At 34.7% G+C, this 27,879-nt stretch overlaps 1 protein-coding gene across 14 annotated transcripts in view; it reads left to right on the top strand.

Annotated features, from left to right (window-relative positions):
* Window positions 1-27,879, top strand: part of AFDN (afadin, adherens junction formation factor) — a 167,702-nt gene that overhangs the window by 125,561 nt on the left and 14,262 nt on the right. For 9 of the 14 annotated variants that reach the window (XM_037817579.1, XM_037817578.1, XM_037817591.1 and 6 more), the window contains 7 exons: window positions 14,430-14,495; window positions 14,760-14,833; window positions 15,320-15,438; window positions 17,035-17,229; window positions 17,918-18,009; window positions 18,354-18,539; window positions 21,335-22,330. In XM_037817579.1, coding sequence (XP_037673507.1) covers window positions 14,430-14,495; window positions 14,760-14,833; window positions 15,320-15,438; window positions 17,035-17,229; window positions 17,918-18,009; window positions 18,354-18,539; window positions 21,335-22,330 — 1,728 coding nt within the window. Of the gene's footprint in view, window positions 1-14,429; window positions 14,496-14,759; window positions 14,834-15,319; window positions 15,439-17,034; window positions 17,230-17,917; window positions 18,010-18,353; window positions 18,540-21,334; window positions 22,331-24,567; window positions 24,604-27,879 lie in introns of all 14 variants that reach the window. The other 5 variants (XR_005214095.1, XM_037817580.1, XM_037817588.1 and 2 more) reach the window with 1 other exon arrangement.

Here is a 27,879-nt window from a genome sequence, read left to right as displayed (position 1 = left end):
AAGGTGGGGCATTGGTTAGGAATGGTTTGGAAGAATCCAGTCCTTTTAAGACGTTGCGCCTCTGTAGGCATACCTCGTGTTATGGCACTCTTCAGATACTATGTTTTTTGTTTAGGGTGCACCGAAGGTAGGTAGTCCAGGGCTGCACTTAATCTACCCACATAGTCTAGAGTTTCTGCTTACTCTTCATAAGGGTCATGTGCGTGAGCCATATTTCCTCACTGTTGTAATTCAATTGGACCCACAACTCAAAACGTTTGGAATTGTGAGTGGGGAAGTATCAGTTGTAGAACTATTTTTTATTTTATCTTTTTTTTTTTTTTTTTTTTTTGCTTACCAACTGAATCAAATGCCCATTTTCAGGGGAAAAAAATATTTATTAGGGTCAAAAATTATCCCACCACACTCAGATATGCAGGAAAAATTTAACCTTGATATATTCTGTTATTCTTCTAATTTTACTTCAAATACTGATCTTGCTTAAGATTTGAGGAGTATGGTTTGTGGGACTAATACTTATGAGTCTCCATGGTTTCCAGTTTAAAAAAAATAATCTCAATACAAAACTACCTGTTTTTTTTTGTAGAATCATGTTTGATTTAAGTAAACATTAGAGCTTTCGGAGTTTTCAATTCTTTTTCTCTGGTGTAGTATCCTGATGTGTAAAGGGACAAGCATTACCTTATAGTAGTGAGGGAGCGGGGCTTAGGGATTGCATTTGCAATTCCTTGCCCTATCCTCTGGATCTCCCCTGGCTTCCAGTTAAAGAGACTTGATTGTCTCTGAATACTGACGTCTGACCTTGTTGAACTGCCTAGTATTGAGGTGGTCAGTTAGGACAACTGGCCAAACTGAAAGTAACAATGAAGCCTTTTTCTCTCCTGAGAAAGTGCAGGCAGACAAGAGGCAAAGGAAAAAGGTGTGGCCCCTCTGTGTCCCATTTTTCCCCCATGGTATTGCACTGGGTAAAGTCAGATGGCATATAGTGCAGGGTGGGGGCAGGGGAGAGTGGGAGGAAGTGCCAGGGAAACCTCTGCATGTAGGAACGTGGGCTAGGAATACAGATAGGTGTGTGTGCATGGCCGACCTGGGGTAGGGTGTGAGGCAGCCCGAGTCCTTGCCTGCAGCTCCCTGTAGAAAACGGCAGTGCACTGGCTGTGCACCCAGTCTCCTACCACATCCCCCAACTTGAGGCCTCGTAATTGCCATGCTTGGGCCTGAAGGATCACACAGAGGACTTTGGCCTGGGGCTGACTCCGCGGTCCTCACTAAAACATTGATGATTCAGCTACTTCCACTTGGCCTATGGCTGCCTGCTGGCGTGCTTGGCTGCTGACCACAGACCTGTCCTTGCTTCTTGGTGACTTTCTTTTCCAACCCCAAGCCTCTGCCAATTACTTGTTTTCTTAAGGCCTGAGGTACCTCCTGAGCTTCTTTGTATATCAAAACTAAGGGCTGATTCTTTCTCTTTGCATTTGTGTTCTTACTTAAGTCTGATCTCCCAGAAGGCAAAGGGGAGGTGTTTATATACGAGGAAGCATAGAAGAAAACACAATGTTGAAAATTATCACTATGCATATTCAGTAGGAAGTAGTTTTGTTAAAACTGTTGAATCCTTGTTATTACAAAAGGATTTGTGATTTGTGATAAGAAGTTACCGTAACAGTACAGCACAATTACTGATATCCCCTAGCCTACCATAATTTTACAAGTCCGCAGGGGATTATATCTTGAGGGTATGTAATAGTTGAAGACTAGGTCCTTTGGTACTTTTACTAACACTAGAATAAACTTAATATAAAAGTAGTAGCTAACTTTTAAAATAATATTTACTTCAGAAGAGAATGTTGAGTGCCTGTTGTGTATTTGTATGATTAAATGAAGAATAAAGTGTAGTTTTCCATGTTTATTCTCTCAATCTGTAGTGCTTTTTTTTTTTCCTTGTTTCCTATACTAAGAAAGACATTTAAAAAGAGATTTGTAGGAAAAAAAAAACTGGGAGGTAACAGTGTTAATAGTATTTCTAATGGGGATATAGGATTGTAGAATTGTTACTTAATGGGAATAGTAACAACACAGGGAGTTAGGCATGAATCAGAAAGTGAACTTTTTTACCAGCCAGACTAAGACTGGAGAGTATGGCTGATGTGCATATCTACAGTGGACCTGCTAATACATGATCCCGGAATTAAACACACTCTCCTTCACCCTGCCCATCACCCCAGTTTCTTGCCCAACTGGCTCACCATCGTTCTCCGCTGCGGAAGAGGATGTTGGCCCTTAGAACAGGACATTCCAAAGAGGAGGGGGGGCACAGGACTCCTGCTCAGTTTCTTATCCCTGCCTCATCCATCACGTAAAACATGCCTCCTCCTTCTCTGGGGGGGAGAGTGGGTAACGGTTCCTATTTCTTTCCTTCCTGAGGAATATAAGACATGGGTGTCCCTTCTCAAAAAATGGGAGTAGTGGGATCCTCCCTAACACGTAAGTGATTTTCACTTTTTTCTCTTCTTATTTCTGGCCTTTTAAAATATTTTCCATAGTGTATGATATGTATAAATTTAAAATTAGAAGAAAAGAAATATTAAAGCTTTTTGAAAGAGTCTAGATTTAGTCATGTCTAAGAAGGTTCATTCAAAAGTTAATAAAATAGATTTAATGAGACTAAGCATGGATTTGATGCTTATGAAACTAATTTTTTACCTAGTGAAAGCTCTTTTCTTCACTCACCAAGAATATCTGTAATCCTAGGGAGCTACTTTATCAGTACATACTCTTGGATCACTTAAGGGCCTAAGCAAAAGAAAATGAGCAAGTGACATCCTAGATCATGATTTATTCATGAATACTTACTAAATTCTAAACTCTGTAATTTAGAGTGGAGGTCAGTGAAAGCCTCTCTGAGGAAGTGACTTTTAAGCTGAAACTTGAAGGATGAGTGTGTGTTAGTTAGCCAGGTAAAAGATGGTGGGTAGAGGATTTCTGGAAAGGGGGCACTACAAAAGCTCTAAAGTAGGAAAAAGCCATGACTCTACAACAACCGTGGCTAGGGCATAGTAAAAAGGGGATGTGGGAGAATGCAATTTGAAGTGTATTTTGAGAGGTGGACCAGGACTAGGTCATGTAGATCAGGGGTCAGCAAACTTTTTCTGTAAGGTGCCAGATTGTGTGTGTGTGTCTTTTAAGTGAAATAGGAAATCTATGAAGAGTTTTAAATAAAGGCATAATATGATGGGAGTGCAGTTTCAAAAGTTTATTCTTACTACTTTATGGAGCGTGGATCAGAGGGACTCAGAAGTACAGCCAAAGAGACTCATAAGTAACGGAGTCTTAGAATAGACTGAGTGGTAAGGGAGGCTTAGAATAGGGGGAGATAGAGAGAAGTAAACCAATTGCAGGTATTTTGTGTGTAGAATAGTATGACAATTTCTAGAATAGAAACAATTTGAGAGCAAGCATTTTGTCTTATAACTATTGAAGGATTAACTATTTCAGATACATAGTAGGTTAATATACATGTTTGTTGATAGACTAATTTCCGGATTGGTTAATGAATTGGATATTATGGGTGAGAGGGAAATATCAGAATGAATCCTGGTTCTGTCTTGCACAGCTTGGTAGATGGAGGTGTTCTTTTCTGAAGTTAGGGTTACTGACAATAAGGAAACTGGAAAGGGGGAAATTTTGATTATAGGGGTTTGGGAATCAGGAGTTTAATTTTGAATATGTTAAATTTGAGATTTGGGATGCCTGTTAAGGTAGATAAATAAATGTAGTATCTAGTAGATCATCAGATATATGACTTTGGAGTTCAGAAGATTAAAACTTTACAAAGGTAAAATTTGATTGTCAGCATGTGGATCCTCTAGAGGAAACAGCTTGCATAGTCTATTAAGTGGCCCATGTGCCATTTTCAGAAATGAAAAATAGTATATTATTATGTCTGTTCTTAAAGTGAGACAAATAAATCCAGCATTTCACTTAGAATACTTGGCTACTTAGTATAATCCATTTTTCCCCAGCTTCTTTGCAATACCTTTGCTACTTGAAAGTTCAGCAAAAGAACAACAAAAATAATCTAATTTATACACATTGCTAAAATAACTATGTAGTTGATGTGAGCTATAAGTAAACATAAATTATAATAATAGGTTATTGTATTATTTCCAGTTTTCAAGGATGTATTTTAAGTGGAAGGTAGGTATAGAGGGACATTTTACCTTCACCATGATTTATGGAGAGCAACCCTTTCTCTTAGTGAATCTCTTAGGATGACGTGACTCTCAGTATGGTTCTGTTAGAGGAGTGACGCTGCAGAGTCATCCTAACGCTGCCACTGAACAGCCAGGGGACCCTGTGCAAATTGCCTAACCTCTGAAAGCCTCGGTTTTCCTGCCTTTAGGATGATGATAACAGTTGTAGTTACCTCATAAGGTTGTTGTAAGTTTTAAGTAAGTAAAGCATTTTGAGCCTGGTACTTACTAATCACACAATAAATGGTATCTATTAATATTTTTAATATTGATACTCATTGTTGCATTGTCTGGTAATTTCTTTCTGCAGAAGAGTCTGTAGGTCTCAGTAACATTTACTGTGTCTTTTACTTTTTTCTATAAACTGTTGTGGTTTTTGTGTTTGGCCCAGTCTTTTTTTTTTTTTTTTTTTCCTAATTAGTGTATGGCTTAGCTGCTGTAACCCTAAAAGATGTTTTGATGTTAAGCTCCCTGACTCTCCTACATTGTGGTTAAAGTTTTATGAAATCCAGATGATTTGGAAGCTGTGTATATGCAGTTTACTTTTTTAAAATTTACTTTTGGGGGAAGGTTAGTATGCTAAACTTCTCTCCTGTCTGTGGGACAACTCACTGCTTCCTGTTTAATTTGGATTTTTAACGTACAAATAATTCCCTCCTTTTTTATTTTTCTAGCTTTTTTAAAAGTTTAATAAAGTACAAAGTAAATGAAAATCAGAACTGACTGATTACGTAAGAGTCTGAATGTTGTATTGGTTCTAGCTAGTGTTGATAAATGCCATAGAGTGTCATAGCTTCCAGCTCAGAATTCTGCTGATCAGAGTCGTGAAATGCCAGCTGTATTGGTTGCTGTTGAGAACTGAGAGGAGTAGACAATTGATTTTTACAAGTCAAGAAGTTTCGTAGTCCTAGAGATCAAAATGTGGTTCTCTGTTGTTGGAAGAACAAAATCAGTGGTGAGTTTCTTCAGGGTGGTGTTGTCTATGTTCTTGTGCAAAATCTGTGATCTTCAAAGAATGCTTTTTCTTTCCTTGTAACTTGTTTAAACCTGTCAATAATTAACTTGCTCATGAAGCAGCCGTTTAATGTAGCTTGTAATTACACACCCAGATAATTGTTGCTCTCTATTTTAATGCTGCAGATTCTTAAAGTTCATAAAAATATACAAGAAAAAAACATTTAACTCTGCTGGCTATAATATGGTGAAAATTGCTTTAAATTGTGGCAACTACTGCTACATAGTTTTCTGAGGGTATATACAAGAATATCCCAGATATAACTTACTTTTGGCCACATTAGATGGTTTTACTATAGGCTTTATCTAAAACTTTGTTTTCAAAGTGAATATAAAGGTGATCATTTTAAAAGTACTTAGGGTATTTTACTGTTGTGTTTTAAAATAGATGGTTAATTACATAGTGTCTTAGAGATATTTTGCTTTGTGCTTTTAGACTGTATACTGATTTTAAGTTTTTAAATCTTAGTTAGTTAGCTTAAAACAGAAAGTAAGATTCCTGTGCCTTAAAAATGGATGAGGAGGTAAAGACAGTGTTTATTAATATACCTACTTTACTGTGTGAAGAGTAAGTTTCTTACATAAACTGTAATTTAGTCTTTTGAAGGATTTGAGACCTTGTCTCTTTTGTTGTTTAATGTCCTTATTATGACCATGTGGGAAAGACCTAATCAAAGAAATGAAGTCAGGAAATTCTTGGTTCCTTTTAAAAATCAATTTCAAAGTGTTCACTGTGACTCTAAAGTTTTTTTCACTGAAATACAAAAAATAACTTTTCATTTAATTATATAAAGTGACACCATCATTCTTACTTGTTTTTATAATTATGGCCTATGAGCTGTTTCTTAGATTGAAAGACTGAATTCAATTTATATTAAAATAATATCATAGAAACATAAAATGTTAATACTCTGAAGGAGAACTACCCATCTTTTCACATTGTAGTACACATGGAAAATGGTAATGTTCTTAGGGTACACCTGGATAAAGGGGACAAGCTTCTGGGGTAGCCAAGTGGCTTAAGCTGCCCCAGACCTCGCCAAATCACCCACAAGACTTAGGGGATCAAGACCCATTCCCCACACTGGGCACAGCCTGTGGGAAGGTTTGTAAGGAAACTTAGAAGTCATCTCCATTGGTCATTCGTTACCCTGAAAATTTGTTGATTCACAGACTATTTTGAGAATCTTATGAAAAGCTCTGCACCATTTTCCCCGGTGAAATTCATACACACATCACATTTTGCATACAAGTTTTGGTGGTACATGGACCTCCTAAAGCCCATCTGTGTAACCCAGGTTATGAATCACGTATCTAGTTTATTTCCTTGATTTTATAGATAGGGAAAAGATAGATTTTGTTGTGTTTTTTGTTTTATATTTCATGCTAAGTACAATGAACAGAGCTGAAACTAGAACCTGGGTCATAGGATTTCATTTGCAATAATATGCTTGTTAGGTATAACTTACCAGTTACTCTCATGGTTGCTGAGGGTAGAATTTATATCAGGAATGAGTTTTAAAACTGATTACTTTAGAATTAAGATAATTCCTACCAAAAAAAACACACCACAAAACAAAACAAAAAACACCAGAGAGCTTTAAAATGTTTGTAAAATCCTAATCTGGATTTTGATAGTTTATGAAATCATAACTAGCTTTCTGATTAGCAATAAAACAATTAAAAACAGGGAGAAGAGCAGGTGGACAAAGCATCGTCCTGCATTATACTTGATGACTTTTAAATATTCCTGTGCTCATAGGGCATTTCAGCCCACTTACTGTTTTAAACCTTAAGCCAGAGAATCCAGACTGTATTTCCGTACCTGAAGACAATAGGGTTGAACTGATGCTGTTTTGGCAGGCATATCTTTTTCCTGCTCCTTTTGTGTGTGTGTGTGTGTGTGTGTGTGTGTGTGTGTGTGTTTTGGATTGTGTCTTGATGTTTTTATGCTGTTAATTGTATCATACACCCACACTCACTCAGGGTTTGCTACTGGAATGTTGGAAGTATAGACTACTTCTAATTGAGTCTCCCTGTGTATGAGGTGAGACTACCTGCACTTCTTTAAAGTCTTCCCGAAAAGGTGAATTAGAAAAATTAGACAAAACAGGACATTTGGGGGTAACCTTTTCCTTGTAACCATTTCTCATTGGATACTTAAAGCAACTAATAGGTAAGTGTTTCTCAATCTAGGGAAAGTATAATGTATAGAAGCTGAGTTCTTATTTTTATCTTTTATTGTTCTTTTTAGTATTAATTTATTGCCATTCTCTTTTGTAACTTTTTCTACAAGTTTCAAATAGGAATTTTTTTCACCCTCCTTTTTCCACTCTGTCCTTTCTTCTCTCTTCTCTCCCTCATTAGTCCCACCTCTCTCAAACTCCCTTTGTTCCCTTTTAAAGGAAAGCAAAGCAGTTTCAAGATGCATTTTAAGAAAATTTTAAGATTATACATGTAGTGATTTTTTATCTGTATTTCATTTGAGTTGCTGTTTTTTTTGTTTTGTTTTTTGTTTTTTTAAAGGAGTTAGGATCTAGATATTCTGCCTTTCTTTTGTACTATCCGGTTAATACATTTTTGGTTATCATCCTCTGATATTCTTAAATTATGTTGGAGAACAGCAAATGCAATTTGGATATGGTACTGCTAATGTTATTTATATCAAGTGCATCTAGAACGGAAAATTCTTTTTTTATATTAAAAAGTTTACTTTAATATATGTTTGTTTAAATTCCAAAGTTGTATTTTGTTAAACTAATAGTTCCTGATACTTTTGGAATATATAACTGCTTTCTAAAAGACCTTTTTTTAAAAGAAATTATTTTTTAAATGAGGACTGGGAACCTTTCCTTAATGGTTATGATTAATCTTTAAATTTTGCAAGTAATAAATAGGCTCAGTGCATTCATATCTTTTCAAATACCATTTTAGGCATCTTAGGCAAGTAATTCTTACAATTATTTAGCCTTTATATATTTTCCTTTTATATTGTGTTCTCAATTTTGATGGTTCTTGTTGCCTTTCTCATGTTGGAAATTAGGACGTATAATGTTAACATATATATTATATTAAGGGTTAAATCTTGTTTTTACCCAGTTACCTGAATACTTATAAATTAATTGCTTGTACCTGTCATTACTAATGACATGTAGACTATGAAAAACCTAGTCTTAGAGGTGCTGTGGAATAGAAATGTAAAGTGAGCCACGTATGTAATTTGATTCTCTACCAGCTACACATTAAAAAGAAATAAAAAGAAAAACGTGAAGTTAATTTATTGTGTTTTATTTAACCCAGTATATCCAAAATGTAGTTATTATAAAAGTTATTAATGCGATGTTTTACATTCTTTTTTCCATCTGAGTCTTTGAAATCTGGGTATACTTACTGCATGTTTCAATTTGGGCTAGCCACATTGTGAGTGCTCAGGACAATACAGTTCTAGAATGTCTAAAATCGTTTCTTATTACCAACATCTGAAATCACTTTCTTTTCATTTCTATAATTGGCTTTTGGTCATTACTTAAATTGCTTATATTTGCATTGTTTTAGTGACTGATATGATACATCAACATGTAACAGCAAAAAAGTTGCAACTTCCAGAACCTGTTTTCCTTTCTTAATTGGAAAATGGATAAAATTAACAGTATTATATAGGTGTGTGTTTGTATGTGTGTGTGTGTGTGCACACACACACACGTATACAAACACACACCTATATAAAGAGGAACTAATAGGATTATTTTAATAGATTTTCTTTAATTCATTCCAACCAAGTTAGATCAGTTTGTGCATAATTATTTAGAAATCAGATAGAAATTAAGTGGGCCAGTATTTCTGAAATTAATAAATTTTGTTTTATACAATTTCTTATCATAGGCTATAATATTATTATTTCTGTTCAGATGAAGCGGAAGAGGTAGGGACAGAGCTCCCTAAAGTTAAGAAATTATTACAGCTCGACAGTTTAAAGTTTGCCTAGTTACCTTACCAATAGCTGAGTTGGATTCAGTCAGTGGTTCCCAGTACAAATGGCAATTGGCAGGGATGAAGCAGACCTTGTTTATTCTGTTTGCTGTTCAGTCAGGGTAGTCATTCCAAACCAAGACTGCTATGGCCAGATTGAGACAATTGGTCACCTGAAAGTTGAGCAAAGAATGTGGTGTTTTGTGTTGAAAGGAGCTACTACTCACAGTTATTTGGTATGTATAGTTAGAAATTCTTTGGAATACTTTAATCTCTAGCCATTTATATCTTAATTTTGTTTTTCTAAAATAATTACCATTAGAACTCTTATTTCTCTCTATACAAGTTATATTTACAGTTTTTTATGGCCAGTATATGGCTGTGAACTGCACATGAGTATTGATAGCATTCAAATAAGCACAGAGGAGGAAGACACCAGAGCTGAAGGAGAGGGTATTCCAGTAGGGGCCAGTTAGCCTGTGGAAAGGTGGCAGGTTTACAGGAAGGTAAAATGTAAATGGAATGGTAATGTGTTCACAAAATTGTAAACAGAGCAGTCTGTTAAACACAGAATTCCTAGGTAAATAGTGTGAGAGGTCTGGACTACTTTTGAAAGATCAAAATGCCAACCAAAGTTTGAACGCACATTAGAATTTCTAGATCTACATTCTTTTCTTCTGCATCATGTATGTCTTTTTAAAAAAAAGAATATTTTTAAAAAATATATTTCATGATACAGTTGATGACTTTTAATTAATTTTGATTTTTTTGACCAACCTTAAATAGACCTTTTTAGGCTTTGATGGTTCTTTTGAATTGAGGTCTCTAATAGTCATGAACTTCTTATTTCCTGAGGTGTGAAGACCTCTTTTTGTGACAAGCAGACAAACTTAAAAATTCAAGTTTATTTGGAGTTGAAGAAGTAATTGAATTTAGAATTCCTGTCATGGAAGAAAATAGTATAGTATCTATCATTTCTTAAATATATTATATCTTTCCCATTATCAGTTTCTTGACAGTAATGGATTTGCCTGTCATTTCCTAAAATAGCACATTTGGTGCCACAGTTTCTAACTTTTTAAAATACTAATTTTACAAAATTATTTTATCAACTCATATATAATGCACATATCATTTGCTTCCTAACTTACTATTGTATTTTATTCAGTACAATTATGGACTTTCTTAGCAGATTTTTAAAATGAGGAATTCAACAAATTGTTGTAGCGTGCAAGGCAGCCTAATCGGGATGCATCTCTTGAAAGGACAAAGTCCTCTGAACTGAAGATGCATATAATCTAGTTGGAGAGAGAGAACATCTGTAATACAGTACATAAGAACTAACTGCTAAGAGGGAACAGAGAAAATCCCATAAGAACCATAAATGCATAAAAGATTATATCTTGCCTAACTTAGGGAAGGTGAGAGGTTGGCAGGTGGTAGCAGTTGAGCCGAAATTGAATGATGGAAAGGATTTTGGCAGGCAGTTGCATAAGAAAGACATTTTGAGTAGAGAGAAAAATATAAACAAAGGTAAGAATAGGAAAACAAACAGGATAGAACGGAGGAAGTGAATGACTAATTTGGATGGAACAGTATGTTGTGAGAGAAAGTCAGGTTAGATGATGCTTAACAATATACTTGGTTTCAGGGGAGCCACGAATGCCAAATGCAGGGAGTTCTTGTTTAGTTTACAAGCAACAGGCATCTAATGAAGTTGTTAATCAGGATAACATTTTTTGAGCTATGTTTCAGGAAAGGTAATTTGGTAGAAATGTGCAGAGCAGATTAGAGATAAGGAGACCAGCAGATCAGTCATAAGGAGAGCATCCTCATTTTGCCAGAATGTTTCTGAAATTTATAACTTAACCTGCCTATTTAAGGATGTGATACTAACCATGTTGTCAAGTATCTATATTACATGATCAATTTTTACTTGAATATTTAAATTCAGACTTATTAAAATAAATTTGCATATAGTATAATAAATTGCCTGTTTAGCTAGAAGTAAATACCTGAAACTATCAAACTCCAATCCAGTAGCCTGGACTCTTGAAGACGATTGTATAACAATGTAGCTTACAAGGGGTGACTGTGATTATGAAAACCTTTATCTAGTGTATGGATGGATGAGTAGAAAACTGGGGACAAAACCTAAATGAAAACTAGGGTGGGATGGGGGGATGATTTGGGTGTTCTTTTTTCTTTTTATTTTTTATTCTTATTCTTTCTGGTGTAAGGAAAATGTTCAAAACTAGATTGGAGTGATGAATGTATAGTGATATGATGGTGCTGTGAACAATTGATTGTACACCATGGATGATTGTATGGTATGTGAATATATTTCAATAACTGAATTTAATTTAAAAAATGCCTATTTAAAATGTTATAGAAATACAGGTTATTTAAATGTTTTCAGTTCGTTTGGAGTCTACTAAATTTAAGTGTCTGTATTAGTTGCCTAAAATGTAGCGTAGTTACAAAGTAATAGAGCCTAATAGTTCCCATCAGTTGTGTAATGAATGGTCTAAAGTGAAGAATTGAAAACATGAAGTAATAATGTAGTCAAGCTACAATATATTGTGAAAGCGAAACAAAAATAGCCTTCTAGAATGCAAATTTCAGGTAACAAAAGAACTAACTAGTAAGTACCAAAAAAGTGTAGTTTCTTGATTTATTAGAAAGAAGAAAAACAGTACTTTTTGCGTTTCTTATATCCATTTTGTGGTCTTTAAAAGAAGTAAGTTTCTTATCAGAGATTATCTAAATAATACAAGGATTTTTTTATCTTTGTTAATAGTTGTCTTATAAAGAATATCAGAAATAGGAGAGGGGAGACTTGATTTATTGTTTTAAAATATGTATTTGATATTGTTTATAGCAGTGTTAACTAAGATTGTTATATTACTAGTATTGCACTAAATGTTTTCCTTGTCAGAGATGAGAGTTGGTTATCTTATTGAAAGTTTGATTTTAATTACTTAAATTACAAGGACTGCATTACATTAAAAAAATCATGCAGTGTGAAAATGTGGGTAAAGGCTCATTCACACTAAAAATTGATATTGTGACATTCAATAAGCATTGTTTTTATATCATTAAAGCAGAAAGCAGAAGAAAATAACTTAGTGCTTTCGGAATTTTTTATAAATCTGGCTCAGCATATGAGCTATAAGGAAATACTGATTAATATATCATATAGCATTTGCAGATAAAGAAGAATTTACAGTACTCCCAACCAGAGTTACTGGGCAACTATAAATAAAGCTGTACTCTAGAATATAAACTCCATGAAGGCAGGGATTTTTGTCAGTTTTGTTTGTTAACGTGTACACCGAACTTAGAACAGTGCTAGGCATTCAGTGAATATTTGTTGAGTAAATGAAGCTGTAATTTTAACAGCTGAGTTGTTATACAATTGTTCATAGATTACATAAAATGATCCAATTGTAAAAATCCAATTGAGATTATGTATTAGGGAATACCCGTTTTAACAAATATAGAAGAAGATGACTATGTTTTAGAGATAATTTTCATAGTGTTTCTTAGGCACCTAAGTTCAAGGAAACCCAGTATTAGTATGTAAAATCTGGTAAATGGAGTATTGATTACTTTTTGGCTAAATGACATGCTAAAATTCAGGAAGATGCCATTCCTTGAGTCCCTGCTGTATATTTTATTTTTTATTTTGAAATAATTTCAATTTACAGAAAAGTTCAAGCTTTGCCAACTATCCTGATAATGTTCTTTAGGGCAAAAGGATCCATAGAAGGATCTTACGTTGCACTTTTGATCATGCCATGTTTGAAGTGACTGGATGATATCTAAAGGGAGTTATCTATAAGCAGTTGGGTGTCTGAGACCATAGCACAGAACAGAGGAAACTGCAAAAGAGATTTTTAATTTTACTTCGTATGGTACTTTAAAAATCTTAGTTCCCCAATAATGTAACTGCATGAAATTGGAAACATACTGCTTCCCAGAATTGAGGGTTTTTTTGTTGTTGTTGTTAAATTAAGAAATTCTATACTGCTTTCAAAATAAGATAGATGATAAATGGTTTTATGCTCATAAAACAAGTGTGTGCTGCATGCTTGATGTTTTGCTGGGGGAAGCAAAAGAGTAAAGCATCAGCAATGCTGGTCAGTCAGATTGTCTTTAAAAATTAACTAAAAGGAAAAAATGTGAATAATTTTCAAATGGAAATTATATAATTGCAGGGTGTTGTAGAAATTTTGTTTTAATTAAGCCATGTGTTGAAGTCACTGTGGTATGTCCTACTGGGAGGCCTTCTTATATTTTGCCTTTGACACAATGTAATGAAGTGGATTTGGGTTTACCTTTGGTTGTTTTGACAATAATATCCAAGTGAGATTTCATGTATTTGTTTGCTTTCTTTGATGGTTCCAAAAACTTAACCCAAAATTTTGATTTTTATTTTATGGTTGTGATATCAAGTAAAATATTGGTGATTCTGTAAAGTAGTTATATGTAGTATTTAAGTCTGTCTTGCAGGATTTCAGTATTTGTTGTAGAACAGTTCTCTGTGGTTTGGGTTTTGTTACTTTAATGTTTATTTATAGTTACAATGTGTGATTCTTAAGTTTAAACCAATATGGAGTATTTTTTGCATAATTTTCTCTTACTACCTATGTCCCCCTTTTTGTTTGCCACAAGAAGTTTTTTTTTTTTTTTTAAATTATTTTAAATTTTGAACTATACGTATGAAAAGAATAAGAGCATGAGGGAGTATAAGTAAATATTGGAATGTAAAAATACTACAGTAAATTACTTTTTTGTTTTAGAATGATTAATAGTATAAATCATTGAACATGGTTTTTCATTCATTATACTTCTGACTGTTTAGAACTAGCCTTAAATTGCCTTCAGGTTTCCAAGTCTATTTTAGTCTCTCATTACCTGATGCGTTAATAATTGACTGATTTTTCACAAGTATTTTTTCTTCTTAATTTGGAATCATAAAATAGGAGCATTTCCTGTTAGTTTCTTTAATTTTAGCAAATAGAAAGGAAATTCTATTGTATTTCTAATTTTCATATAAAAACAAGAATCAGGACTTTTGTTATAGTTACCTATGTACATGTGGGGTAGTTTTATTTTTGTCTTGATTTACTGAGTATTATATTTATTGCTATATATTTTTCAGTTGCAGTATTTCTTGTTTTTACTTAGGGTGCGGGTCAAGATAAACTTGGAATCTATGTCAAGTCTGTCGTAAAAGGAGGTGCTGCAGATGTGGTCAGTATAATTTTAAAAGTTGTGTATTTTCAGTATGTCATACATTTAACAAATGATTTGAGACATCCAGTGATACTTTCAGTTATAAAACATTATAATGTTTGTTGAAAGATAGATAAAATTTGTTAAAAGAACAAGTATGATGTGCACTTATCAGTACCTTTTCTTCTTTCTCCCCTTTCCTGTTTGCTGTTCCACCTTTCTAACACAAACACTCACACACAAACACACGCACATGCACACACACCTTTTGGGTAAACCTAGGATGGACGACTAGCTGCAGGTGATCAGCTCCTCAGTGTGGATGGACGAAGTCTGGTAGGACTGTCTCAGGAAAGGTATGATTTATTTATTTGAAGCTTTATATTAGCATTTTTAGGTGATATTTAGCATTAAATTTTGTAACTGGAAGACAAAAAATAGTGCTAAAAGCCATGCTCTTACTTTTCACCTTTTTAAGAGTAAAATTCTTAGTGTACAGGCTATTTCATTAAGCAAATTATAAATATGTACTAAAATATGTATTTTAGTCTGGAACGGTTTCTTTGAAGCTAAAAGCAAATAATTTTAGCAATTCCTGAAATTTTTGAATGTTATCTTCTCTTAATATTATAGCAGGAGATGTGTTTGCTTCATAGTTAATTTTCAAAAGAAGGAAATGCGCAATGGGCAATCTGTCTGAATGTCAGAACTATTACCCAAAAATAGCAGATGAAGCTGTGAAATATGATTTGTCAGTTTTTCTGATCACAAACTACCATAGGACAGAGTAGTCCCTATGTTTTGTTTTTCGTTTTCTTACATTTGTAATACTCCCTTCCTAGGGCAGCAGAGCTCATGACAAGAACAAGTTCTGTGGTGACACTAGAAGTAGCCAAACAAGGAGCAATTTATCACGGTCTTGCTACACTGCTCAACCAACCATCTCCAATGATGCAAAGACGTAAGAATTAGTTACAAATAAATTGAATGCTTCTGTTACATTGGCTGATACTAATAACACTTTTATCGAACACTACATGCCAGACATTTTTACAATCATGACCTCTTTTAGTATAAACAAAAACCCTATGGATTAGGTATTTTTAATTATTATTCTGATTTTGAAGATAAGGAAGTTGAAGATGAAAGCACTTAAGTAAGATGCTAAGATAACTCACTGATAAATTTCTGGAAACAGGATTCAAATATGGGCCATCCGTCCTTAGAATCCACAAATTAATTCATTATATCACCCTCTTGCCTAGGCACTATTTTAACCAGACCTCAATATGACCAGTTTATTGCTAATGAGTTTTCATATGCCTGGCATGTAGTAGGCAATCAGTAAATAATTGAAAGAGTGAATGAATTTTCAGTTTTGATAACCAAACTCAGAACATAAGGTCTTTAAAAATAAGTAGAATTTTCTTCTGAGTGAATATCCATGCTTATGAATAGTTGCATTATTCCTATGTTTGCTGGGATATAGGACATAATTATCTTGATATATATATAATTGACTTTAAATTAAAAGCTCAGTTATTTAACTAAAGTAATTTGTTTTATGGGAACCTTAGTTTTTAGCTACATCAAAAATCTGAGAATAAAAGCAATATGTTAGGGCTTTTTAGAAGAATTTGTGCAAAAATACAAAAAAAAAAAAAATTTGGCTCATATTATCTCCTTAAATGATTATATACCTTCCAGATCAATCTTTTTAATATACTTTGCTAAATGTTTACCTAGCCTTCTAAGTATGGCCTTGACAGGAGTCCTCTTCTCCAGAAGTCAGAATTCTGAGAACTTCAAAGCCCAGAACCCAAAGTCTCTACCTAATAGTAACTTAAAAAAAAAAAAAAAAAAAATGTATACAAGGCATCCAAACCTAAAATTTAGGTATCTTAACAAAACCATTTATTGTTTTTATGGGCCTTGTCTCAGGATACTTTTTTACTTTTTTTGTATAATGTAAACCTTAACATCTTGGTTCTCTAATTTCTTGGTTTACAGTCATTTAAAAGAAGCAAACTAGACTTAAGAGTGGGAAATCAAAGAGGGAAGCCCTTAAAAGTACATAATAAAGCAGGGTCATCAAGTAAGAAAATAGGAAAGCTAAAAATATAGATGAAGAACTGAATAATCATTTATATGACAGTTAATCTTGATGATAACCCTGAGTGATTAAAAAAAGATAAACATCTTTTTTGAGAAGCAAAGGAAGTGTATTATTTATCTTTCAGTTAAAAAAAGTTACTTTAAAACTGTAAGTTTTGTTATTTTTCACAAAGAGCTAATTTTCAGTTTATGAGAAACTTTAAAAATGTACCTTTCCCATCATGTTACATGTTGCTTTATTTGAAAGCTTTTTAAAAATTATATGGAAAGATTTTACCCTTACATAAAAATCACCTTATTTCTTATATGAAGAACAAGTTCTTAACAGAAGTTTAAATGCTTTTATATTCATCTTTCTTTTAATGCCAAACAGCGTGTTTAAAATACAGTGAATCCTTAAATGAATGAAAAGAAGATATCCTGAATGTACTTTTTATTTCAGTTTCAGATCGTCGTGGCTCAGGGAAACCCCGACCAAAGAGTGAAGGGTTTGAGCTCTATAACAACTCAGCTCAGAACGGCTCGCCTGAGAGTCCCCAGCTGCCTTGGGCAGAATACAGCGAGCCAAGGAAACTGCCTGGTGATGACAGACTGATGAGAAACAGAGCCGATCACCGCTCTAGTCCCAACGTAGCAAGTAAGGAAGAAGCTTCCTCTTCTCACGTTTTCTCCGTTTGCATTCAAGGGCATGCATGGTCACAAATCAGAAGGAAATTTGGTACTTCGATGTTTTTTAATTATTAAAATTAAATTATTGCCTGCACGTATTACCTGCTAACTAGAATGTATTTTTTAAATGAAGGATATCCAAACTAACCTTTTTTAACAGGAAATAAAAGCTAAGTTGGAAGATCTTTTGGTAAGTTATTGCTCTAGGCAAATACATTGATAAAGTCTCTAGCAGGGATTGACCAACTACCACCAGGAGCTCAAGTGGGTTTGTATTTTTATAAAGGGTTTGTGTTTTTTGTTGTTGTTGTTGCTGTTGTTTAAAAAGAAGAAGAAAAAGTAAAAGAACTAGGATATGCAACAGAGAAAAGCAAAGCCCAAAATATTTACTGTTTGACCTTTTGCCCCCAGTAGTTTGGCAGCTCCTGGTCTAGAGATAAAACTTTGTAGCTCTAGGCTCTGATTATTCGAGGAATGGATGTGGATGTAATGAGACCTAATATCTCACGTGCCTTTTTTTTTTTCTAATCTCTAAGCTAGACACCTCCCTAACAGTTTGAAGATGAATGAGATGATTTATTACCCTTAAAGAACTGTTTTTATATCTCCGTTGTTTATTTAATATTATACTTTCTGTTTCCAACTGTTTCCAACAGATCAGCCTCCTAGTCCAGGAGGAAAAAGTGCTTATGCCACTGGAACAACAGCTAAGATAACATCTGTTTCTACTGGAAATCTCTGCACTGAGGTCTGAAGAGATAAGCTAAAAGATTTCTACTATACTTAAATATATAGGTTTCCTTTAGAATGTCTGAATTATCTAATAAAATTTCTACTGTGAATTATCATGGATTATAATTCCTAAATTTGCAGTATTTAATATTTTGTTAATTGGTGAATCAGGTGAAGTAGTTTAAAATTGAGTGAGCAAAATAAAATGATTTTTATTATTCTCAGAATAGGATAATGCTATTTTAATTTTTAACACATTTTTAAAATATACTTTTTAATTTTTATTTTTAAAATAGATAAATAGAAATTAAATCTATTGTACGAATTGGTAAAAACTTTCTTCGTTTTTACATTTTACAGGAGCAGACCCCTCCACCTCGACCTGAAGCTTATCCCATCCCAACTCAGACATACACCAGAGAGTATTTTACTTTCCCGGCCTCCAAATCCCAGGATCGGATGGCTCCTCCTCAGAATCAGTGGCCAAATTATGAAGAAAAGCCACACATTCACACAGACAGTAATCATTCTGGTATTGCAACTCAGGTTAGAAATAAGAGGTTCCACAAACTTTTCTCGGTCTTCAAAGGAATAAGATAGAAGAGTTTGATAGGGTAAAAATTGAGTGATTTCTGAGACACAATTGATACTTTATATCAAAATAGCATTGTTATTGTGATCTTGTTCCCTTTCATGGTTTTTGTGGTTAAGTCTGAGACAAAAAAGGGCTAAGATACAATACTTAATTTCAAAAGGGATTCTTTGTTCTCTTAAGGTGTGATTAAAAAAGTGTTAGTAGTTTAAAGCCTTAATAACAATTTATAAGGCAAGCTCACTGTTTCTAGGAGTGACAAATGAGAACCCAGAGGATATATTTCGTACTTTGTAATGTCAGAAGCTGTCCTAAACACTGGGGATGCAGAGATAATCATGTTCCCTGCTCTTGAAGCTACTGGTGTGGTTGGGGAATCATATAAATTAAATACAATATAATAAGGGCTGCTAGAGAAATGGGTTGACCACTAAGTGATGGAGCTGTCTTTCACATTTAAGTGTGACTAGGAACTAGGTTTCTAGATTAGGTTACAGCTGCTTGCATGGAAGAGCTTTTCAGGTAGAGGGCATAGGCATAAAAGCAGGCAGCTGTGGAAGAACATGGGGTAGGGGTGAGGGGAGTGGCAAGATTCCAGGCTGTAAAGGTATGTTGGAGCCAGATTGAAGGGCTTTATATGACAAGCTAAGGAATTTGGCTTTTTATCCATATTGGTAGAGAAGAAGATGTCATTCTGGATGGTTAATCTGGGGAACATTGTTAAGTGGTATTTTTCTTTTTAGAAAAGAAATAACTGTATGAGAGATTGGAATATAGAATTAAATGTATCCCATGGTCTAGTATATGTAACATATAAATGCCCTGGATAGTAAATGATGCAGGAATTCAGAGATTCATTCTTAGATTAGAGTGATCAAAAAAGACTTTTAAAGATGAGATAGGATTTGAGCTGGGACTTGAAGTGTGGGAAGATACAGATAAGCAGAGAGGAGAGAGAATATTGCATTTACAGCAAAGGTATGAACAAAGGTGAGAAAGAGCTGCATATTTTCTGAGGACTGTAAGTGATCCTCAGGTCACAGATAAGCATAGATACACAAAAGATTTCATCCTTTGTAGTCCATGAATTCATCATTCCTGATTCCTAGATAAGCCTGATTACTGTAAATAACCAGGTCCTTATATGAATGTTAAATGTCCTGTTCTGCCTACTCTGCTTTTGGTATGAGACCACATGGGCTTTAATTGCAAGCTGGAATTTGCTTTGAGAAGATCTTTCTCCAAATTTCCTTTAAAAAAATAATGTTTCACTCTACTTCTTCTATCATATTTTGTCAGCCCCTAAGATCTACTTCCTATATGTCAAAAAAGCCAATTTGCAAGATATGTTATTGAATTCCTTTTTTATGCACATTTTCTCTAATTTGGGGGGAGTAGCCTTACTAAACTTTCACATTTGTATTTTGTAACTACTATTTGTTTCAACCTCATAACATGAATAAATAATATCTAAATGAGAAAGTTAGGGAACTGAAAGGCCAGGGTGTTGGAGGGGGCATCACATATGTGGATATTGAAATGACTAAGAATTATGATAGGACTTACGTGTGTGTGTCTGTGTGTGTGCGCGCGCGCAAGCACCAGGAACTAACGTAAAATCTTTAAGGAAAGCAAAGGATGGCTCAGGAGACAGTGGATACTGCCACAGAGGAAGAGCAGATGGTATAGTCCAAAGGCCAGAACTCCAAAATTTTATACTTTTAAAGTGTCTATTCTAAAGATGTCAGGAGATTAAATACTGCTTGTATGTGGTCTGTAGACTGTGTACCCAGTAATCAAAAAACCATGTTTTGAGTATAAAGGAAAGACTATAATGAAATATTGAGAGAAAATACTCCATTTTTCTATCAGATTACTATTTTTTTAAAGTAATATTTTATCTTTTTTTGATTTGTTTTTTTAAGTAAAGGGGAACAGTTTTATTTTCCAGTTTTACATCTTTAATTTCTACTTTAAAGGGCAAGGGAAAAACAATTCATACATCATAGTGAATCATCTGTCAGGTTAAACTGCTTTCAGATTTGTCATTTTCAGACTTCAGACTCGCCCTTTAAAAAAGGCCTTTGCATTTCTCTCTCTCTCGTACACACACATACACACACACACACAGAGAATTTTAATAGAATGCCCAACAGATTTGTACCAGTATATTTTATACTTTTCTAAGGTTAGAGCAGAAATATCTTGGATATATTTTACCTGTTCTTGTGTTATCCGTTGCTTTACCAAAGAGTTCATTAGGCCAGTCCTAAGCTTGTGGACTTTATAAAGCCTAATAATTAGAATTTTGCTAAAGAGAGGTAATTGTTACTGCTAGTCACATAATTAGACTAAATACATTTATTCTTTTGAAGTCAGAATTATGTGATTGATGCCATGTTAGATGTACAGTGTACTATGAAAAATGAAGAGGAGCACACAGTCAATAAATAGCTTGTGTGTGTTTGTGTGCGTGTGTGTGTGTTTTAGTTTTCTGTAATAATGTAGAAAGTACAGGTCTTTCTTCTTTTTACAGAGAAAGAATTTCACTAAAAAAGTGCTGTTATTCCAGATAGACAATGAACCATAGAGCTAGACTTCAACCTTTGTAATAAATTCATTATATTCATTGTAATAGTTTTCTTACTGTTTTTTTCCTCCATTAAGATAAACTGTTTGTGAAGTTTTAGTAATGTCTTCTGACAAATGACTGAAGTATAACAGTTTTTTTTTTTTCTCTTTTTCCTAGCGTATTACCCGTTCCCAAGAAGAACTTCGAGACGATAGAGCTTACCAACTAGAACGACATCGAATAGAGGGAGTTATGGATCGAAAGTCTGACAGTGACATGTGGATAAATCAGAGTTCCTCGGTGGAATCCAGTACATCTAGCCAAGAGCATCTGAACCATTCCTCTAAGTCAGTCACTCCTGCTTCCACCTTAACCAAAAGTGGTCCTGGTCGTTGGAAAACACCAGCAGCTGTACAGCCGATGCCAGTGGCTGTTTCCCAGCCCCTTCTAACAGACCTGCCTCCACCACCCCCTCCTCCTCCTGTGCACTATGCCAGTGATTTTGATGGGATTCCAATGGATTTGCCACTGCCACCCCCTCCAGTCAACCAGATAGGAACTCAGTCTGCTCCAGTGGCTGCTACAGAACGGAAGAAGAGAGAAGAACATCAAAGGTGGTATGAAAAAGAAAAGGCCCGTTTAGAAGAGGAGCGAGAGAGAAAGCGAAGGGAACAGGAAAGAAAGTTGGGACAAATGCGTACTCAGTCGTTAAACCCTACTCAGTTTTCTCCTGTGACAGTACAAGTGAAGCCAGAAAAGCCTTCGACACTACAGAGGCCACAAGAAACAGTCATTCGGGAACTGCAGCCACAACAGCAACCCCGGACAATTGAGCGAAGAGATTTACAGTACATCACAATCAGCAAAGAAGAGCTCTCCTCAAGTGATAGTCTGTCTCCAGATCCATGGAAACGAGATGCCAAGGAAAAGCTGGAAAAGCAGCAACAGATGCATATTGTAGACATGCTAAGTAAAGAGATTCAAGACCTTCAGAACAAACAGGATCGAACTGCAGAAGAGAATGACCGCCTTCGTAAGCTCATGCTGGAGTGGCAGTTCCAGAAGAGACTCCAGGAGTCCAAACAGAAAGATGAGGATGACGAGGAAGAGGAAGATGATGATGTGGATACCATGCTAATAATGCAGCGCTTAGAGGCTGAAAGAAGAGCAAGGGTAAAGGGGCAAAATCCTTTGGTTGTGCATATCTGTGATACCTATTCTAACTTCCGTGTGTTGGTTTTTAGATGTATCAAAGCCCTGATCTTGAAGGATTAAAAAGGCCCCTATATTTTATGGCATTTGTCCTACAAAAATGAACCAGGGTTGTAAGGCTGAAATTTTTCTTACAGTGCAAGTGGAACTTAATGTTGTTTAAATCAGCAAAGTCATAAGTAGCCTTCTTTCTAACACTTCAGTAAAGATCAAGCAGGGACAAGTATTTGTTAATGGCCAGTAATAATCTTGATCAAGTCTTGGCAAAGTTTTTCTTAAAGGGCCAGATAGTTCATATTTTAGGTGTCGTGGACGATTCAGGTTTTCTTGCAGCTACTCACCTCTGCCATTGTAGTGCAGAAGCAGCCGTAGAGGATACGTGAACAAAGGGGTGTGGATGTATTCCAGTAAAACTTGATTTGTAAAAGCATGTGGCCAGTTATTTGCTGACCCCTGATCTTGATTATCAGCATTTCATGGTGGTTAACAAAGGAAACTGTTTAGGACTTCAAATTTACTTTTTTAGTATTACTATTACATAGTAATTATACTATTGATATTTGCTAAATTGATAAATAATTATACTTCAATTGTAGTATAAACATACTGAGAACTTTTATTCACATTTCTTCCATATTATAAAAGTTCCATATTGTAAAATGTTTCAAATAAAAGAACAAAAGTAAAATTTAAATTAGTGTAATGCTATAAATTGTTAAAATGCCAAATTTAAGATGAAAGCAATATTCTTTATTACCCTGTCAAGAGAATTGTTAACAGAGATGGATGGGCATTTACTGGTAACTTGAGTGTGCTCTTAACCATATCATGTTAATAAGTTTACTAGTAAGTTTTAGTAAACCTTTTTTTTTTTTTTTTAATTTACATGTTGCAATATTCTGAGGAAAGACAGCCGAAAAGCATATTCTTTTGTGTTTTGGATTTGGTTTCTACTTCCAGTTCTTATTTTATGCTATCTGTACCAAAAGGTCTAAAACCAGTAACAACTTTTAGGTGAAACATTTTGATTTTCCTATCTCCTGAAAAAATTTAATCTTAGATAACTATTAGTGAGCAGTGTGGGCCCTTTTCAGTTTGCTCTTTGAATTATTTTCCTGAAAAGTAATGCATATACATACCTTAATGTATATATGTATATGTATTCTCAGCCAAAGATATATATAATTTAACCAAAAATTCAGCTAGTGTCCCTCTTGAGACACTTAGGTTTATGAAATGAAGGCCTAAATGTTAACTATATTTTTCTCTTAGTATTTACCAAGTCATCAATAATAAACATCCTTAAACATGACTATATTTACCATAAATATTATTTTATTTGAAAGAGCAAGTATTTAATATTACTCAGTACTTGTACCATAAGGATTTTTTGAAGAACTTTCACTTTGTGTAACTTCTGCTGCTCATTGTCAAAACTCTCTGGCATTAGTTATATAAATTGCTATTTGTACTTGGCATTGTCAGTATGTTTTCCCTGTTTCCTTCCTTTCTGCCCAGTGTTTCTATTAGCTAAATTACAGATTGTTCATTAAAAAGTTAAATATATTCATGGCCTTGTATCTCCCATCCTCAAAAATACAAGAAGAGGAAGACTTTACCTTTACAACAGTTCAAACTCTGAATATAAAGCAGCTGCTTATGGTAAATTAGTAGACTATTAATATTTCTTATTGTTATAATTGTATTCCAACAACAGTGAAAAATTAGCAACTACATTGTAATATTTCTGTAATTATTCTTTTCGGTGAGGACTACTTTTATTGAAAGTCTGTCAGTTTTTCTAGATGGTTAAAACACTGAATATTTTACAACCTCTTGGTATAAATTACGTTTGAAAAGTTTCTTATGATAATTTAGTTAAAAGTATCTGCATATCATTATTTATATTGAGAGTAGTATCTTAGACTCCAAGTCAGAGAGCTGAGGGAAATTTTGCATTTTTAGTTTCTGTGTTTCTTAATGATAAAATTCAAATATGTGATACCAAGTAGACATTTTTCTATTTCCAAATACCATAAGTTAGTGTGTGGTTCTTTACTTTTCTCATTGTTGTCCTTCAAAAACAGATGAAGTAAAATAGCAACGAAAAATGCCAATGGCGGAATACAGGTCTAAACTTAACTTTTTTTTTTTCACACTTCATCTTTCTTTTTTTTTTTCTTCTCTGTTACCTGCAGCAGACTGCTATGCCAGCAATCTCTGTTCTAGATTTGGTATGTTCTTGTTTCTTTCCCTTGGTACTTTTTTCCTGTCTTGATTTTCTTTTCTTTTCGTTTCTTTTTTTTCTTTTAGTGGTGGTTGTTTTATGTTCTCAGTAGATTCAGTTCTCTGTAGGGAAATCCTAGATCAGGATGTGTAGTTCATGACTCTTTAGAAGCATGCCTTTGAATGTTATTAGATTTAGTTACTCTCTGCTTTTCTCTGTTAATTTTAAGTGTTCCTGTTTGTTTATGGTTTTGATCTGTTCTCAGTTTTAGTAAAAAAAAATAGATTCTGTGTATTCTTACAAGATCATAAATATATCAACAAATAAAAGAAATTTTACAATAAGTAACCTATTTCATTCTTATTACATTAGAAATAGGTTTTAAATATTAAATGGTTGGAAACTCGGTTGGAATGGTATTGACACAGTTTTCCAAGTAATGTGTAACTGCTTAAGGTGTAACCATCTATTGGAAGAGTAAGATAGATTTCTAGTAAACATTTAATTTTTTTTTAATTTTTTTTTTCTCTTTAATAGCTCATGGATTTTAGTTTAGTTTATCAGCCATACCAACTTAGAGTCTGCTGAAAAACACTTTGGTTTGTATTCTATTGTAAATTTAATGAACTTAATGTTAGTATTGGGGAAATTTGGTTGTCATTTAGTGCCCATTATTCTTTAAATATTGTATATATCATCCTCTGATAGATTTTATATTAACTGTAAGTCCACATTTCTTCTTAGTCAACTTTTAAGTAATATGAAGCCAGATCAGACTATACTTAAAAAAAAAAAAGTGCTGATGCTGAATCCAGGTTTGACCTTCATGGCCTTTCCCAAATAACAGTCCTTGTCCTTATTATTATTTTTTTTTTTTATTTAAATAGCAGGGTGGGAATATCTGTCACTCTACAGCTCTTTCTTAAAACATCTCCCCTCCTTTATGATTGAAAAGTGTATTTTCTGAGCTCTGTGTTTTTTTACATAGCGTACATACAGTACATCCTAAGTACAGTAGATAGCTAGAAAATATTGATCAACTAGTCATTTCTTTGTGTGAGATATTCATTCAGCAAACATTTGTTCGGCATCCATTATATTCTAGGCATGGAACTAAAATGTCTTTAAGATATTAGCCAAAGCTATAAGCTCAAAGAATGTTTTATACCATGAAGTATTATATGACAGATAAACAATAATATTTAAGATGTTCGCACTTAGAATTTTAGTTCAGAGAAATAGCTCAGAGTTTTTCTTACTTTACAGGATCTTTTGAGTTTTAATATTGACTTCCACTCCCTGTGTGCTCACATCCCAACCCATGAGTTTAAATACCATACTTAAGTTGATACACAAATTTATATTTTTAGTCCATACATCTTTCAAAGTAAAGACTCATATATCCAGTTGCCTGAGTAACCCCTCCACTTGATGTTAAATAGGCATCTCAAATTAAACACAGTCAAAACTAAATTACTGTATCTTCTCTCCTCTAACCACCTCCCCCAGTCTGTTGCATCTCCCCTTCCTTTAGCCTTCTCCATTTCCATTAATTCCTTCAGTCGTTCAGTCTAAAAACCTTTCAGTCATCCTTTACTTTTTCTCTCACACCCAGTATCCAATCTGTTCAGAAATTCTTTTGCCTTTCAAAAGACTTTTGAACCTGAAGACCTTCACCACAACCACCCTGGCCTCAGGCACCATCATTTCTTGCCTGGGTGGCAGCAGAAGCCTTCTAACTTGACTCCTGGCTTCTGCCTTTGCTCCCTCTTGTCTCCCCAGCATAGTGGCCTGGGCGATCCTATTAGACACCTTCCTGCTGCCCCCTCCGCAGTGGCCCCTGCTTCTGTAGGGAGAAATGCAGAGTCCTTCAGGTGTCTGTCCACTTCTCCCCATCCGCCTCAACCTCACAGCCACTGCCCCGTACTACAGGACTTCACTATGCCTTTACTCTTTCCTTTTTTAACTATAGCATTCCTCATCCCTTAACACACTATAAATGTTTCCCATTGGGTAAAAAATACCTGTTATATTTGTCTTCCATTAGAATGCCAGCTTCATGAAAGCAGTGAGCTTTGTTTTGTTCAGGTTTCTGGAAGAGTGCTGGTGTGTAGTAGGCGTTCAAAAATGTTGAGCTTAGGCCTTTTCCCAGAATTTAATACGGTTTTTCTTCTCTTGTCGTGCTGGGACAGAATTCCTGAGCTTGGGTCGATGACCATCTTGACTAGAAGCCTAAGAATGAAACTCTTTTTATGTGTTCCCCAATTTCAGTGACTAGGTTGATGCATAATTCTTGTGTCAACTTCTTGGGGAGAACTCCCCTCATATCTAAGTTATGATGAAGCACTGTTTTGTTTTTAGAGCCCTTGGCATCAGTTTAGCCTTTGGGGAATCTGTCTCCAGGAAACCTGCAGTTTGTTCTCAAAATCTGGGCCCTCCTGTCATGGTACCCTGTGTCCTGTGCCTGGAATCCGTCTTTAACTTCTGTAGCCCAGTCAGTTTGTTCCTGGTAAGGGGAAGGGGAAGGGGATTGTGGATGTAAACCATAGCTGTAGCTTCACCTGGCTGAAATCTAAAGGGCAGCTAGCAGTCCTTCCACTTAATGACAAAATTTGTAATTTATGCCTTTATTACAATTTTCATATTTAGTGCTTTTTTTCCCACTACAAAAAAATGCCTCCTTTTTATAAAACTTTAATGCTAGGAACTATCTTTCATCTAGAAATTTATGTGGCGTTGACAGTCTCTCAGTGGCTAGTCTTAGCTTAATCTTGTTGTCAACATTTAATGGTTCATCTTCTGACTCATGTAAAATAATAACTATTGAAGTTATTTCTTCGAAGATTTTGGTTGCCCTTCTGTTTTCCCCACTTGAATCCCTAGGCCAGGTCTTTTCTCAGATGTGCCTTCCTGCCTGGTCTTTATGCAGGACTGTAGAATTTGGGCTTACCCCTGTTGGTCATCCCAGGTATAGAACGGGTTGAGTTAAAATCCTTATGAAAATTTCAAGCAGGAATTCACAGGAAACCTAATTTGAGAGTTGCACCTTCAGAGACACGAATCTGTAAGAAGCAGCAGACTGTTTTTTGCCTATTCTAATTGGAGTACCTCAGGCATGTGAAGGGTCTGCCCGGAATATCCAAAGCCATAGGATAAATCAGTGCATCTTCAAGAAGGGTTGGTTTTATAAGGAATAAGAAGGAGAAATATGTGTATACAATATGTACACATTACAGAGTTAAACACAAAATTCATCAATTTTATGAGAGAAAACAGCTGACCT

The sequence above is a fragment of the Choloepus didactylus genome, chromosome 24, assembly GCF_015220235.1.
Source record: "Choloepus didactylus isolate mChoDid1 chromosome 24, mChoDid1.pri, whole genome shotgun sequence".
NCBI classification, from domain to species: Eukaryota; Metazoa; Chordata; class Mammalia; order Pilosa; family Megalonychidae; genus Choloepus; species Choloepus didactylus.
The sequence above is the reverse complement of the archived record's forward strand: the minus strand, read 5'-3'. Positions and strand labels throughout refer to the sequence as shown.